Source organism: Theropithecus gelada, chromosome 1 (assembly GCF_003255815.1).
Source record: "Theropithecus gelada isolate Dixy chromosome 1, Tgel_1.0, whole genome shotgun sequence".
NCBI lineage: Eukaryota > Metazoa > Chordata > Mammalia > Primates > Cercopithecidae > Theropithecus > Theropithecus gelada.
Window position 1 is genome coordinate 140,372,622 of NC_037668.1, and position 17,939 is coordinate 140,390,560.

General features: G+C 38.5%; 1 protein-coding gene across 1 annotated transcript in view; it reads right to left on the reverse strand.

Moving 5' to 3' along the window:
- Positions 1–17,939, reverse strand: part of DNAH14 (dynein axonemal heavy chain 14) — a 507,005-nt gene that overhangs the window by 151,516 nt on the left and 337,550 nt on the right. The window contains exons 46-47 of the mRNA XM_025393377.1: positions 4,996–5,154; positions 3,861–3,993 (exon numbers count right to left, since the gene is read on the reverse strand). Of these exons, the coding sequence (XP_025249162.1) occupies positions 3,861–3,993; positions 4,996–5,154 (292 nt within the window). The remainder of the gene's footprint in view (positions 1–3,860; positions 3,994–4,995; positions 5,155–17,939) is intronic.

The window sequence follows — 17,939 nt, forward strand, 5'->3', positions numbered from 1 at the left end:
GCCATTCCCATTAAGCTACCAATGACTTTCTTCACAGAATTGGAAAAAACTGCTTTAAAGTTCATATGGAACCAAAAAAGAGCCTGCATTGCCAAGAGAATCCTAAGCCAAAAGAACAAAGCTGGTGGCATCATGCTACCTGACTTCAAACTATACTACAAGGCTACAGTAACCAAAACAGCATGGTATTGTTACCAAAACAGATATATAGGCCAATGGAACAGAACAGAGTCCTCAGAAATAATATGACACATCTACAACCATCTGATCTTTGACAAACCTGACAAAAACAAGAAATGGGGAAAGGATTCCCTATTTAATAAATGGTGCTGGGAAAATTGGCTAGCCATAAGTAGAAAGCTGAAACCGGATCCTTTCCTTACTCCTTATATGAAAATTAAATCAAGATGGATTAGAAACTTAAATGTTAGACCTAAAACCATAAAAACCCTAGAAGAAAACCTAGGTAATACCATGCAGGACATAGGCATGGGCAAGGACTTCATGTCTAAAACACCAAAAGCAAAGGCCACAAAAGCCAAAATTGACAAATGGGATCTAATTAAACTAACGAGCTTCTGCACAGCAAAAGAAACTACCATCAGAGTGAACAGGCAACCTACAGAATGGGAGAAAATTTTTGTAATCTACTCATCTGACAAAGGGCTAATATCCAGAACCTACAAAGTACTCAAACAAATTTATGAGAAAAATACAAACTACCCCATCAAAAAGTGGGCAAAGGATATGAACAGACATTTCTCAAAAGAAGACATGCATACAACCAACAGATACATGAAAAAATGCTCGTCATCACTGGCCATCAGAGAAATGCAAATCAAAACCACAATGAGATACCATCTCACACCAGTTAGAATGGCAATCATTAAAAAGTCAGGAAACAACAGGTGCAGGAGAGGATGTGGAGAAATAGGAACACTTTTACACTGTTGGTGGGATGGTAAAATGGTTCAACCATTGTGGAAAACAGTGTGGCAATTCCTCAAGGATCTAGAAGTAGAAATACCATTTGACTCAGCCATCCCATTACTGGGTATATACCCAAATGATTATAAATCATGCTGCTATAAAGACACATGCAGCACACGTATGTTTGTTGCGGCACTATTCACAATAGCAAAGACTTGGAATCAACCCAAATGTCCATCAGTGACAGACTGGATTAAGAAAATGTGGCACATATACACCATAGAATACTATGCAGCCATAAAAAAAGGATGAGTTCGTGTCCTTTGTAGGGACATGGATGCAGCTGGAAACCATCATTCTCAGGAAACTATTGCAAGAACAGAAAACCAAATACCACATGTTCTCACTCATAGGTGGGAATTGAACAATGAGATTAGTTGGACTCTGGAAGGGTAACATCACACACTATTATGGGGAGGGGGGAGGGGGGAGGGATGGCATTGGGAGTTATACCTGATGTAAATGACGAGTTGATGGGTGCTGATGAGTTGATGGGTGCAGCACACCAACATGGCACAAGTATACATATGTAACAAACCTGCACATTGTGCACATGTACCCTAGAAGTTAAAGTATAATTAAAAAAAAGGGATTATTCATCATGATCAAGCGGGGATTTATCCCTAAGATAATTTCATGTATGATTCAACATGCACAAATCAATAAATGTTGTATTCCATATTAACAGAATGAAAGACAAAAACTATAAGGTCATCTTAATAAATACAGATGAAGCATTTGACAAAATTGAATACCTTTTCATAAAAAATTCTCAACAGCTTAGGTAGGTATAGAAGGAATGTACTTCAACACAATAAAGGGCCAAGTATGATACATCACAGCTAACATCATACTCAGTGGTCCAAAGCTGAAAGCTATTCCTCTATGATCAGGAACCAGACAAGGATACCCACTCTCACTACTTCTTTTCAACATAGGACTGGAAGTCCTAGCCAAAGCAATTAGGCAAGGAAAGAAATAAAAGACATCAGAATAGGAAAAGAAGAAGTGAAATTGTCTATTTGCTGATGACATGATCTTATTAATAGAGACCCTAAAGATGTCACCAAAAGACTGTTAGAACTGATCAATGAATGCAATAAAGTTGTAAGATACAAACTCAATATACAAAAATTAGTCACATTTCTATAAGCCAACAATGAACTACCTGAAAAAGAAAGAAAGAAAACAATTCCATTTACAATACTGCTAAAAAAGATAATTAAAAGAGTACTTAAGAGTAAATATAACCAAAAGGTGAAAATTCTGTATATTGAAAACTATAAAACATTGAGGAAATAAATTTAACAAAACACAAATAAGTGGAAAGATATCCTGTGTTCATGGATTGAAAGAATTAGTGTTGTTAAAATGTCCATACTACCCAAAGTGAGCTACAGATTCAATGCAATCTCTACCAAAATTCCAACATATTTTTCATTTTGCCAGTGGAACCACAAAGATCCTGAATAGCTAAAGCAATCTTGAGGGGAAAAAATAAAAAATAAAAGAAGCTTGTGGCATCACACTACCTGATTTCAAAATATACTACAAAGCTATAGTAATCAAAACAACATGGCATTGGCATAATAACCAACACACTGACCAATGAAACAGGATAGAGGTCCCAGAAATAAACCCATACACTTACAATCAATTGCTTTGGCTATTCTGCAGTCCTGTGTTCATTGCAGGATTATTCACAACAGACAAGATATGGGCTCACCCTGTGTTCAGTGACTGAATGAATTTTTTTTTTTTTTGAGATGGAGTCTTGCTCTGTTGTCCAGGCTGGAGTGCAATGGTGCAATCTTGGCTCACTGCAACCTCCACCTCCTGGGTTCAAGTGATTCTCCTGCCTCAGCCTCCCTAGTAGCTGGGATTACAGGTGCCCGCCACCACGCCCAGTTAATCTTTTGTATTTTTAGTGGAGATGCGGTTTCGCCATGTTGGCCAGGCTGGTCTCAAACTCCTGACCTCAGGTGATCCACCTGCCTCTGCCTCCTAAAGTTCTGGGATTACAGGCGTGAAACACTGTGCCCAGCCTGAATGGATTTTTAAAATGTGGTGTGTATGTGTGTGTGTGTATATATATATATAGAATGGAATACTATTCAGTCTTTTCAAAGAAGGAAATCCTGTCATTTAAATGGATTTTTAAAAATGTGGTGCATATATATACATATTCCATTATATATACAATGAAATACTATTCAGTGTCTAAAAAGAAGGAAATTCTGTCATTTGTAACAACATGGATGAACCTGAAGGACATTATGCTAGTGAAATAAGCCAGGCACAGAAAGACAAATACTACCTTATATGTGGATTCTAAACAAGTCTAACTCATAGAAGCAGAGGGTAGACTAGTGGTTGCCAGGGGCTACAGGTGAGGTGGGAAGGAATGGGGAGATGTTGGTCAAAGGGTACAAAATTTCAGTTAGACAGGCGGAATAAGAATTTGACATTTATTGCACAGCATGGTGACCGTAGTTAATAATGTGCTGGATATTTCAAAATTCCTAAAAAAATAGATTTTAATTGTTCTCACTAAAAAACCTTAAGTATGTGAGGTAATGGTATGCTAATTACATGATATAATCATTCCTCAATATGTATACACATCAAAACATCACATTGTACTCCATAAATACATAGAATTATCATTAGTCAATTAAAAATAATAGTTTAAACTGAAAAAATAAAAGATAAATCAGGAAAAAAAGGATTTTCTTCTTATCTCCTCTTTTGAATTATTCCACATTGTTACATAACAGATTTGCTTTTTTTTGTAAAAATAGGCACATTTATATATTAAAGCACACTTTTAAAAATCAGACAAATCAAATTTAGAAGTTAATATATACAACCTTGATTTTTTAGTTTCACTATACAATAGGGTATCTCCTAAAATTGAACCATGTTTTATGTCAAATGCTCCTGGACCCTCTAACTTTTCAAGCATTTGATTAATGGCAGCAGTTTTCCCAACACCAGATTCTCCTAAGGGAAAAAATACATAAGGTTAGATGTATATGCAAGAAAATGATACATGTTAACACATTAAAATGAACCAATAACATTCTCCCTCAATTGAAAATTACATAAAGTGTGTTTTTGTTCTTGCTTTTTAAAAAAATGTGGTTGAGTGGTTAAATGAGGAAGCTAATATAAAACCTTCTCAAATTGTTTGAATTATTTACATTTCTTGCAAAAGAATAGACTGAGTTAATTATTATTTTTATCTAATGTTCACACTAATCCTTTTGCACAGAACTACAACATGAAACATAATTCGTTAAAAATTTCTGCCAACACAATTTGAGGAAGAAATTTGATGATAAACTTTTTGTTGAATCAGAGTAGGGACTGTAATGATTTTACAATTCATTAAGTATTAAAGTAAAGATAAGTATTTTCTTAGACAAAATTAGAGGCAAGGTATGTGTTATCTGAGAGTTACATTGCCTGAATTCTTTGAATACGGAACTGGGAAAATGATACTATTGCCTCTGGTGCTATGCAACACAAGTTAGAGAATTACAGAATTGGAAAAGGTAATTGATGGGTTGGCATATGCATTAAAAGAGAGTAGGAGCTGTATTGAATTACTCTTTTGATAATGGTAAAAGATAGAAAAATCTTCATATTGGATTGGGGAATCCCATTGAGTGTGTACATGTCAGTATACCAATCAATGTTACCAATAAGAACCTCAGCCCACAGGCTACAGAGGCCAAACATATATTATTAATACAATAGCTCTACTTCTAGCATTTCTCCTGCAGGTAATGAAAAGATGAAAAAGATTTATAATGTCCTATTTTGGAAAATATGTGGAAAAATGGGTGCTCATACACTGCTGGTAAGAATATAAATTAATATAGTAACCAGAACTTTTCAGGGTATATATTTTTCCCACTTACAAAATAAGATAGTTAGACCAAATATCTGTAAACCTTTTTCTAACTCTGAAATTCTCCTTCTATTAAATATTTGTAATACCTGTGAGAAGTACAGGGCAGGAATTCTTTAAAAGAAGGCTCATGAGAAAAGAAAGGCATGTGGTGTCTCTGGTAGCAGTATAATTAATGCATTCTCCACATTCTGTTATCTTCAAGAAGTTTTCGCCAGATCTTTGAAGATTAGTTAGTAATGAAGTTCCTAAGTTAAAATTTTAAAAAAAGTTTCAAATGACCTAGAAAGCACTATTCACCTAATCTTTTTTTTTTTTTTTATCGTTAGAATTATTTTATTTTCATTAATTGTACATATGAAAAGTACATGGCTGGCTGGATGCGGTGGCTCACGCCTGTAATCCCAACACTTTGGGAGGCCAAGGCGGGCGGATCACGAGGTCAGGAGAAATCCCGGGGGTCAGGTGAAACCCCGTCTCTACTAAAAATACAAAAAATTAGACGGGCGAGGTGGCGGGTGCCTGTAGTCCCAGCTACTCGGGAGGCTGAGGCAGGTGAATGGCCTGAGCCCAGGAGGCGGAGCTTGCAGTGAGCCGAGATTGTGCCATTGCACTCCAGCCTGGGCGACAGAGTGAGACTCTGTCACAAAAAAAAAAAAAAAAAAAAAAAAGAAAGAAAGAAAGAAAGGAAGAAAGAAAAGTACATGGCTATGCAGAAATAAAATATGTTAAGATTTGTTTCAGGAAAATGTAATCATGTCACAATATAGTCAATCATAAAAATTCATTAGTTCATTACTCTTAAAAGTCTTCTTATTCTGAGAAAACTCCATTGATTATGTCCAGGAGTTCCAAAATATCATATGTATTGAAGAAACAGTCATTTCCACTAAGTTAAAGTCATTCTGCAAGTCACTTTCATCACCACTTTCATCACCACAGAGGACACTAGAGGCAATTTTAGCTGCTCGACAGAAATTAATGGATTTCCACATTATGGCAGTTTTCCAGTGGTGGATGCCCTAACCCTGGAGAGGTCAAAGCAGTAACACAGTCTATGGTGGACTGGATGTATTCACCTAATCTTTCAGGTCCTCAAAACAATAATTTCTGGAAAAGTCTGCACATTACAAAACAATTTAAACATACACAAATAAGCCAAAATTTTACAAGTGCCTGGGGATCTCTGCTGATCTCATAAATTATCCCTCACTCATACTCTTTCTGACTTTTTGATGTGGACAGTTATTGCTATCAACTTTCCTCTGAAAATGCGTTAGTTGTGTCCCAGAGATTCTGTCTCTACCTATTTTTTTTTTTTAAATAGCAAATGGGCTCCTTTACTTTGATTTGTAAAGGCCCTTTATATATTAAGGAAATTAGCTCTTGTAATTTGCTTGGTGTTTTATGTAAGTACTCTATTATATTTGACTGAGCTATTCTGTCCTCATTATTTCCTGGCTACTGTTACTCTCTTACTTAACATTTCTGTATGGAATTTGGAATCAGCTTCTTTAGTCCTCACCACACCTATAGTGTGGTATGTTTATTGGAATTATCTTTACTTCATGGATTAATTTAGGAAGAATTAACCCGTTTAGGATGATAACTTTTGTCCAAGAACATGGCATGCTTTTTTATTTCTATATCTCAGGAATGTTTCCAAGTTTACTTCATATCGATTTTGCATTTTTCTCATTAAACTTAGTTTTCTGTATTTCATCTTCTAAAAAATTTTGCTTTTGCCATTTTATTTTTTTTTTATGCTTTTAAAATTTTCTTATTTTATTTATTTATTTTCTTACCCAATCCTGCTGCAGTTGAGCCCAAATCCATCCCACAGAAGCAATGCCAATCTTGTAATGTTCACTTCAGGCTGTCTACCTTACTCCAGCAGCCACTGTGGTAACTTCTGGATGACCAACACATGCGCACTAATTCTCTCTGTTTTTGACACTTTAAATAAGATCTTTTCTTTAATTGTTTACCTTGTAACTGGTTGTTGTTTGTATATATGTGGAATCATTATTTTTATATATTGTTTTGTAATTAGACTAAAACTAAATTCTCTTATTGCTTATAGTAGTTTTAAGTTGATCCTTTGGTTTTCCAGATATTTTATTATAACTTCTGCAAATAATTAAAGTTTAACCACTTATTTTCCAAATTTCTATCTCTAATTCCTCTTTTTAATTGCATTGGCTCGTATATACAAAACAGCATTGAGTTAAAAATTGGATTTTAATGGTAATGCTTCAAGTATTTCCCCTTAAGTAGACTCTGCTGTTGTTATCAAACTTTTAACTTCTGTTGTATTTTTCATTTCTGGAAGGTCTCCTTGGTTCTTTTTCAAATTGTGTTATTTTTTTAATAGTTTCTCATGCATTTCTGGTATTTTCTATCTTTCTTTTTAATTCTTTAAAAATGGTAAGCGTGGCTGTCTGAGAATATATACCTTTATTCTAGTCATCCAAGTCTCATTAATTTGTGGCTGCAATCTTGTTTCTGCTAATTATCCTTAAAGGGGCATTACATTTGAAAACATTATTTGTAGGAATAATATAAATTGTAGTATAATAGTTCCACTCTATAGAAAGTATGTTCATTGGCTTCTAACTGGATGCTGGGAGACTACTCAGGGATTCCCTTAATCCCAATTCAAGACTGGAGGTTCCTTAGATGTAGGATAACATATCTGGCCTCCGATTATGGGTACCTGGATATGTAAGGGCCGGTTTAATCCAGTTCACCTTCACATAGAGAGTCTAGCTCTTCATTAACCCAGATTAAATTATATGTGTATGTGTATGTGAGAAAGAGTGGAAGGAAGGAAGCTTTGATTTCTGTCATCCTTAATCCTTGAATAGCAAACCTAATGGCACAATGACTTGATTGATTCAATCAAAATCTCATGTAATTCTTTAAATGGATATTGTATCCTCAATAATTTCTATAAATGACAATTTTCAGCACTCCTAGTTGTGGATTGAACATTACTACAAAATTCACATTTAAACTCCTCAAACATTAGTAGAAATCAAAATAAAACACACAAATCTTAATCTTTTTTTAAATTATTATTATTATACTTTAAGTTCTAGGGTACATGTGCATAACGTGCAGGTTTGTTACATATGTATACTTGTACCATGTTGCTGTGCTGCACCCATCAACTTGTCAGCACCCAACTACTCGTCATTTACATCAGGTATAACTCCCAATGCAATCCCTCCCCCCTCCCCCCTCCCCATAATAGGCCCCGAAAACACACAAATCTTAATCTGCAAGCAAATGTTTCCTTCCAATAACTACCACCCCATGATAGCAAGAAAGAGAATTCTGTGTCATGGTCTGTCACGTCAGTACTCAATACTGGTATTTATATATCAACATCTTATAAACCCTTAGAGTACAGATTCCAGAAGAGAGAGTCTGAATTTTTTCCCCTTTCAGTTAGTTCCCAGTGCAAACAACTACACCAAAAGATCTTGTCTAAACATAGTTCTGACCACTTTATTCTTTGTTTTCTATACTCAGTAGTCGTTACCACGAGGCCATTTGAAATGATAGGTTTGGGTGGGTAGGCAATACCTCAATTTGCCCTTTGTTGTTAAGTTGGCTACCTAGTAGACAGCATCCAATGTGAGGCTCTGGAGAAAAACTTAGGTCCACAGTCTTCCTTTTGATGTTTGGGGGATAGAAACAGTTAACATTTTTGAAACTATGAGAGCCCAGTATGCCGGACTCTCAGTTTTAGATTGTAGGCTTCAGGTAGAGAGAGTCTCCCTTGCCTGAGCTCTATTATCTCTCACTTTTGCTTAAAAACGAGTTAGCTTTTATCTAAATTCATCCCTCTCTTATTGAAATTCAGTAAAAGTGACAAAAAGTAGCCAATTCACACCAACGTTTTGATCTTCCAGCCATTTTCCCTAGAGTTAACAGCACATGGTCTGTCTCCCAGATATCACAGCTGACAATGTTGCCAATTTTTTGGCCATGGCAGATAAAGGATTACCTGTATTCATCTGCAACGCTGTGTCTTCATTGCCCAGCATCTGACTTTTAAGTCAATGTCAGGTATTTCAGGATTTTTTTATGTGATTGTGTCATTTCTAGCTACTGAAATGTGTGTATATATATATATTTTATTATACTTTAAGTTCTAGGGTACAAGTGCACAACATTCAGGTTTGTTACATATGTATACATGTGCCATGTTGGTGGGCTGCACCCATTAACTCATCATTTACATTAGTTATATCTCCTAATGCTATCCCTCCCCCCTACCCCCTCCCCACAATAGGACCCAGTGTGTGATGCTCCTCTTCCTGTATCTAAGTGATCTCATTGTTCAATTTGCACCTATGAGTGAGAACATGCAGTATTTGGTTTTCTGTTCTTGCGATAGTTTCCTGAGAAGGATAGTTTCCAGCTGCATCTATGTCTCTACAACGAACATGAACTCATCCTTTTTTATGGCTGCATAGTATTCCATGGTGTATATGTGCCACATTTTCTTAATCCAGTCTCTCACTGATGGACATTTGGGTTGATTCCAAGTCTTTGCTATTGTGACTAGTGCCGCAATGAACATACGTGTGCATGTGTCTTTATAGCAGCATGACTTATAATCCTTTGGGTGTATCCACAGTAATGGGATGGCTGAGTCAAATGGTATTTCTAGTTCTAGATCCTTGAGGAATCGCCACACTGTTTTCCACAATGGTTGACCTAGTTTACAGTTCCACCAACAGTGTAAAAGTGTTCCTATTTCTCCACATCCTCTCCAGCACCTGTTGTTTCCTGATTTTTTAATGATTGCCATTCTAACTGGTGTGAGATGGTATCTCATTGTGGTTTTGATTTGCATTTCTCTGATGGCTAGTGATGATGAGCATTTTTTCATGTATCTGTTGGCTGTATGAATGTCTTCTTTTGAGAAATGTCTGTTCATATCTTTTGCCCACTTTTTGATGGGGTTGTTTGTTTTTTTCTTGTAAATTTGTTTGAGTACTTTGTAGGTTCTGGATATTAGCCCTTTGTCAGATGAGTAGATTACAAAAATTTTCTCCCATTCTGTAGGTTGCCTGTTCACTCTGATGGTAGTTTCTTTTGCTGTGCAGAAGCTCGTTAGTTTAATTAGATCCCATTTGTCAATTTTGGCTTTTGTGGCCGTTGCTTTTGGTGTTTTAGACATGAAGTCCTTGCCCATGCCTATGTCCTGCATGGTATTACCTAGGTTTTCTTCTAGGGTTTTTATGGTTTTAGGTCTAACATTTAAGTTTCTAATCCATCTTGATTTAATTTTCATATAAGGAGTAAGGAAAGGATCCGGTTTCAGCTTTCTACTTATGGCTAGCCATTTTCCCAGCACCATTTATTAAATAGGGAATCCTTTCCCCATTTCTTGTTTTTGTCAGGTTTGTCAAAGATCAGATGGCTGTAGATGTGTCGTATTATTTCTGAGGGCTCTGTTCTGTTCCATTGGTCTGTATCTCAGTTTTGGTACCAGTACCATGCTGTTTTGGTTACTGTAGCCTTGTAGTGTAGTTTGAAGTCAGGTAGCATGATGCCTCCAGCTTTGTTCTTTTGGCTTAGGATTGTCTTGGCAATGTGGGGTCTTTTTGGTTCCATATGAACTTTAAAGCAGTTTTTTCCAATTCTGTGAAGAAAGTCATTGGTAGCTTAATGGGGATGGCATTGAATCTATAAATTACCCTGGGCAGTATAGCCATTTTCACAATATTGATTCTTCCTATCCATGAGCATGCTATGTTCTTCCATTTGATCGTGTCCTCTTTTATTTCACTGAGCAGTGCTTTGTAGTTCCCCTTGAAGAGGTCCTTTACATCCCTTGTAAGTTGGATTCCTAGGTATTTTATTCTCTTTGGAGCTATTGTGAATGGCAGTTCATTCATGATTGGCTCTCTGTTTGTCTGTTACTGGTGTATAAGAATGCTTGTGATATTCGCACATTGATTTTTGTATCCTGAGACTTTGCTGAAGTTGCTTATCAGCTTAAGGAGATTCGGGGCTGAGATGATGGGGTTTTCTAAATATACAATCATGTCATCTGTAAACAGGGACAATTTGACTTCTTCTTTTCCTAACTGAATACCCTTGATTTCTTTCTCTTGCCTGATTGCCCTACCCAGAACTTCTAACAGTATATTGAACAGGAGTGGTGAGAGAGGGCACCCCGGCTTGTGCCAGTTTTCAAAGGGAATGCTTCCAGTTTTTGCCCATTCAGTATGATATTGGCTGTGGGTTTGTCATAAAAAGCTCTTATTATTTTGAGATATGTTCCATCAATACCGAATTTATTGAGAGTTTTTAGCATGAAGGGCTGTTGAATTTTGTCAAAGGCCTTTTCTGCATCAATTGAGATAATCATGTGGTTTTTGTCTTTGGTTCTGTTTATATGCTGAGTTATGTTTATTGATTTGCAAATGTTGAACCAGCCTTGCATCCCAGGGATGAAGCCCACTTGATCATGGTGGATAAGCTTTTTGATGTGCTGCTGGAATCAGTTTGCCCGTATTTTATTGAGGATTTTTGCATCGATGTTCATCAGGGATATTGGTCTAAAATTCTCTTTTATGGTTGTATCCTTGTCAGGCTTTGGTATCAGGATGATGTTGGCCTCATAAAATGAGTTAGTGAGGATTCCCTCTTTTTCTATTGATTGGAATAGTTTCAGAAGGAATGGTACCAACTCCTACTTGTACCTCCGGTAGAGTTCGGCTGTGAATCCATCTGGTCCTGGACTTTTTTTGGTTGGTAGGCTATTAATTATTGCCTCAATTTCAGAGTCTGCTATTGATCTATTCAGGGATTCAGCTTCTTCCTGGTTTAGTCTTGAGAGAGTGTAAGTGTCCAGGAAATTATTCATTTCTTCTAGGTTTTCTAGTTTATTTGGGTAGAGGTGTTTATAGTATTCTCTGATGGTAGTTTCTATTTCTGTGGGGTTGGTGATGATATCCCCTTTATCATTTTTCATTGCATCTATTTGATTCTTCTCTCTTTTCTTCTTTATTAGTCTTGCTAGCAGTCTGTGAATTTTGTTGATCTTTTAAAAAAACCAGCTCCTGGATTCATTGATTTTTTGGAGGGTTTTTTTGTGTCTCTATCTCCTTCAGTTTTGCTCTGATCTTAGTTATTTCTTGCCTTCTGCTAGCTTTTGAATGTGTTTGCTCTTGCTTCTCTAGTTCTTTTAATTCTGATGTTAGGGTGTCAATTTTAGATCTTTCCAGCTTTCTCTTCTGGGCATTTAGTGCTATAAATTTCCCTCTACACACTGCTTTAAATGTGTCCCAGAGATTCTGGTATGTTGTATCTTTGTTCTCATTGGTTTCAACGAACATCTTTATTTCTGCCTTCATTTCATTATGTACCCAGTACTCATTAAGGAGCAGGTTGTTCAGTTTCCATGTAGTTGAGCGGTTTTGATTGAGTTTCTTAGTCCTGAGTTATGGTTTGATTGCACTGTGGTCTGAGAGACAGTTTGTTATAATTTCTGTTCTTTTACATTTGCTGAGGAGTGCTTTACTTCCAACTATGTGGTCAATTTTGGAATACGTGTGATGTGGTGCTGAGAAGAATGTATATTCTGTTGATTTGGGGTGGAGAGTTCTAATAGTTCTCTATTTGAACCTAATAGAGACGTCTATTAGGTTCACTTGGGGCAGAGTTGAGTTCAATTCCTGGATATCCTTGTTAACTTTCTGTCTCGTTGATCTGTCTAATGTTGACAGTGGGGTGTTAAAGTCTCCCATTATTATTGTATGGGAGTCTAAGTCTCTTTGTAAGCCTCTAAGGACTTGCTTTATGAATCTGGGTGCTCCTGTATTGGGTGCATATATATTTAGGATAGTTAACTCTTGCTGATGAATTGATCCCTTTACCATTGTGTAATGGCCTTCTTTGTCTCTTTTGATCTTTGATGGTTTAAAGTCTGTTTTATCAGATACTAGGATTGCAACCCCTGCTTTTTTTTTGTTTTCGATTTGCTTGGTAGATCTTCCTCCATCCCTTTATTTTGAGCCTATGTGTGTCTCTGCATGTGAGATGAGTCTCCTGAATACAGCAGACTGATGGGTCTTGACTCTTTATCCAATTTTCCAGTCTGTGTCTTTTAATTGGACCATTTAGTCCATTTACATTTAAGGTTAAGATTGTTATGTGTGAACTTGATCCTGTCATTGTGATATTAGCTGGTTATTTTGCTCATTAGTTGATGCAATTTCTTGCTAGCAACAGTGGACTTTACATTTGACATGTTTTTGCAATGGCTGGTACTCGTTGTTCCTTTCCATGTTTAGTGCTTCCTTCAGGATCTCTTGTAGGGCAGGCCTGGTGGTGACAAAATCTCTAAGCATTTGCTTGTATGTAAAGGATTTTATTTCTCCTTCACTGATGAAACTTAGTTTGGCTCGATATGAAATTCTGGGTTGAAAATTCTTTTCTTTAAGAATGTTGAATATTGGGCCCCACTCTCTTCTTGCTTGTAGAGTTTCTGCCGAGAGATCTGCTGTTAGTCTGATGGGCTTCCCTTTGTGGGTAACCTGACCTTTCTCTCTGGCTGCCCTTAACATTTTTTCCTTCATTTCAACTTTGGTGAATCTGACAATTATGTGTTTTGGAGTTGCTCTTCTCGAGGAGTATCTTTGTGGTGTTCTCTGTATTTCCTGAATTTGAATGTTGGCCTGCCTTATTAGGTTGGAGAAGTTCTCCTCGATGATATCCTGCAGAGTGTTTTCCAACTTGGTTCCATTTTCCCCCTCACTTTCAGGCACACCAATCAGACCTAGATTTGGATTTTTTCACATAATCCCATACTTCTTGGAGGCTTTGTTCATTTCTTTTTACTCTCTTTTCTCTACACTTCTCTTCTCGCTTCATTTCATTCATTTGATCTTCAATCATTGACACTCTTTCTTCCAGTTGATTGAGTTGGTTACTGAAGCTTGTGCATTTGTCACATATTTCTCGTGTTATGGTTTTTATCTCTGTCAGTTCTTTTGAGGTCTTCTCTGCATTGATTATTCTAGTTATCCATCCATCCATTCTTTTTTCAAGGTTTTTAGTTTCTTTGTGCTGGTTACATAGTTCCTCTTTAGCTCTGAGAAGTTTGATCGATTGAAGCCTTCTCCTCTCAACTCGTCAAAGTCATTCTCCGTCCAGTTTTGTTCCGTTGCTGGTGATGAGCTGCATTCCTTTGGAGGGGGAGATGCACTCTGATTTTTTGAATTTCCAGCTTTTCTGCACTGCTTTTTCCCCATCTTTTTGGTTTTAGCTGCCTTTGGTTTTTGATGATGGTGATGTACTGATGGGGTTTTGGTGTGGGTGTCCTTTCTATTTGTTAGTTTTCCTTCTAACAGTCAGGACCCTCAGCTGTAGGTCTGTTGGAGTTTGCTAGAGGTCCACTCCAGACCCTGTTTGCCTGGGTATCAGCAGTGGAGGCTGCAGAATATAGAATATTGCTGCATGGCGAGTGTTGCTGTCTGATTCTTGCTCTGGAAGCTTCGTCTCAGGGGTGTACCCCACCATGTGAGGTGTGAGGTGTCGGTCTGCACCTAGTGGGGGAAGTCTCCCAGTTAGGCTACTCAGGGGTCAGGGACCCACTTGAGCAGGCAGTCTGTCTGTTCTCAGATCTCAACCTCGGTGCTGGGAGATCCACTGCTCTCTTCAAAGCTGTCAGACAGGAGCATTTACCTCTACCGAGGTTTCTGCTGCTTTTTGTTTAGGTATGCCCTGTCCCCAGAGCTGAAATGTATATTAATTATGATACAAGTTCTGTCTGCTTTAACAAATATCCAAATATAACCATAGCTTTTAAAGGTGGAATTTGATTCCTCTCTTATGTAACAGCCCATGGTCTATATGTCAGCTCCACAGTGTTAGGAATCCAGGATTCTTTTATCTTTTTTTCCTGCCATCCTTAGCCTGCACTTTCCATATCTAGGTTCTTGGTGGTTGCTTTAGGTCTCACCACCACATCTCAGGAGCAAGAAGGGGGAGAAAAAATTGGATAATATGTGTACGTTCCTTTCTTTTGATTGTACAATCTGGAATTTGCATGATTCACCTCTAGTCACATCCTGCTGTCTACAACCTGGTCACATAACCACACCTCTCTACAAGGGAGGTTTAGCCGAATGATGAAGTGGCTAGATGAATCTTCCAATGATAGAGAAACAGGAAAGAATAGAGATGGGAGGGACAAGCAGCAGTGAATGCCACACAGGGTATTGATGCAAGAGGTAACATTAATATTTAACTTTTTCATTATTTTCCTTTATATTTTCCTACCTTGCTATTAAAGAAAGAACCACTTACATCTTTCTCTATAATCCCACACAACAAACAGTTAGGTAAGCACATTAGAAAATAGATTGATTAATATGTCTGGAATGAATAAAGAAATTAATGAATGTTGGGCGACCTTCAAAACACATCTTCTGGGAGCAAGATGGCCAAATAGGAGCAGCTCCAGTCTCCAACTCCCAGCGCCAGCGACACAGAAGACCGGTGATTTCGGCATTTTCAACTGAGGTACTGGGTTCATCTCACTGGGGAGTGCCGGACGATCGGTACTGGTCAGCTGCTGCAGCCCGACCAGCGAGAGCTGAAGCAGGGCGAGGCATCGCCTCACCTGGGAAGTGCAAGGGGGAAGGGAATCCCTTTTCCTAGCCAGGGAACTGAGACACACAACACCTGGAAAACTGGGTAACTCCCACCCCAATACTGCGCTTTAAGCAAACAGGCACACCAGGAGATCATATCCCACACCTGGCCGGGAGGGTCCCACACCCACGGAGCCTCCCTCATTGCTATCACAGCAGTCTGTGATCTACCGGCAAGGCAGCAGCGAGGCTGGGGGAGGGGTGCCCGCCATTGCTGAGGCTTAAGTAGGTAAACAAAGCTGCTGGGAAGCTCCAACTGGGTGGAGCTCACAGCAGCTCAAGGAAACCTGCCTGTCTCTGTAGACTCCACCTCTGGGGACAGGGCACAGCTACACAACAACAACAACAACAACAACAAAAAGCAGCAGAAACCTCTGCAGACGCAAACGACTCTGTCTGACAGCTTTGAAGAGAGCAGTGGATCTCCCAACACGGAGGTTGAGATCTGAGAAGGGACAGACTGCCTGCTCAAGTGGGTCCCTGACCCCTGAGTAGCCTAACTGGGAGACATCCCCCACTAGGGGCAGTCTGACACCCCACACCTCACAGGGTGGAGTACACCCCTGAGAGGAAGCTTCCAAAGCAAGAATCAGACAGGTACACTCGCTGTTCAGAAATATTCTATCTTCTGCAGCCTCTGCTGCTGATACCCAGGCAAACAGGGTCTGGAGTGGACCTCAAGCAATCTCCAACAGACCTACAGCTGAGGGTCCTGACTGTTAGAAGGAAAACTATCAAACAGGAAGGACACCTACACCAAAACCCCATCAGTACATCACCATCATCAAAGACCAGAGGCAGATAAAACCACAAAGATGGGGAAAAAGCAGGGCAGAAAAGCTGGAAATTCAAAAAATAAGAGTGCATCTCCCCCGGCAAAGGAGCGCAGCTCATCGCCAGCAACGGATCAAAGCTGGACGGAGAATGACTTTGACGAGATGAGAGAAGAAGGCTTCAGTCCATCAAATTTCTCAGAGCTAAAGGAGGAATTACGTACCCAGCGCAAAGAAACTAAAAATCTTGAAAAAAAAGTGGAAGAATTGATGGCTAGAGTAATTAATGCAGAGAAGCTCATAAACGAAATGAAAGAGATGAAAACCATGACACGAGAAATACGTGACAAATGCGCAAGCTTCAGTAACCGACTCGATCAACTGGAAGAAAGAGTATCAGCGATTGAGGATCAAATGAATGAAATGAAGCGAGAAGAGAAACCAAAAGAAAAAAGAAGAAAAAGAAATGAACAAAGCCTGCAAGAAGTATGGGATTATGTAAAAAGACCAAATCTACGTCTGATTGGGGTGCCTAAAAGTGAGGGGGAAAATGGAACCAAGTTGGAAAACACTCTTCAGGATATCATCCAGGAGAACTTCCCCAACCTAGTAGGGCAGGCCAACATTCAAATCCAGGAAATACAGAGAACGCCACAAAGATACTCCTCGAGAAGAGCAACTCCAAGACACATAATTGCCAGATTCACCAAAGTTGAAATGAAGGAAAAAATCTTAAGGGCAGCCAGAGAGAAGGTCGGGTTACCCACAAAGGGAAGCCCATCAGACTCACAGCAGATATCTCGGCAGAAACTCTCCAAGCCAGAAGAGAGTGGGGGCCAATATTCAACATTCTTAAAGAAAAGAATTTTAAACCCAGAATTTCATATCCAGCCAAACTAAGTTTCATAAGTGAAGGAGAAATAAAATCCTTTACAGATAAGCAAATGCTTAGAGATTTTGTCACCACTAGGCCTGCCTTACAAGAGACCCTGAAGGAAGCACTCAACATGGAAAGGAACGACCGGTACCAGCCATTGCAAAAACATGCCAAAATGTAAAGACCATCGAGGCTAGGAAGAAACTGCATCAACTAACGAGCAAAATAACCAGTTAATATCATAATGGCAGGATCAAGTTCACACATAACAATATTAACCTTAAGTGTAAATGGACTAAATGCTCCAATTAAAAGACACAGACTGGCAAACTGGATAAAGAGTCAAGACCCATCAGTCTGCTGTATTCAGGAGACCCATCTCACACGCAGAGACATACATAGGCTCAAAATAAAGGGATGGAGGAAGATTTACCAAGCAAATGGAGAACAACAAAAAGCAGGGGTTGCAATACTAGTCTCTGATAAAATAGACTTTAAACCATCAAAGATCAAAAGAGACAAAGAAGGCCATTACATAATGGTAAAGGGATCAATTCAACAGGAAGAGGTAACTATCCTAAATATATACGCACCCAATACAGGAGCACCCAGATTCATAAAGCAAGTCCTTAGAGACTTACAAAGAGACTTAGACTCCCATACAATAATAATGGGAGACTTCAACACTCCACTGTCAA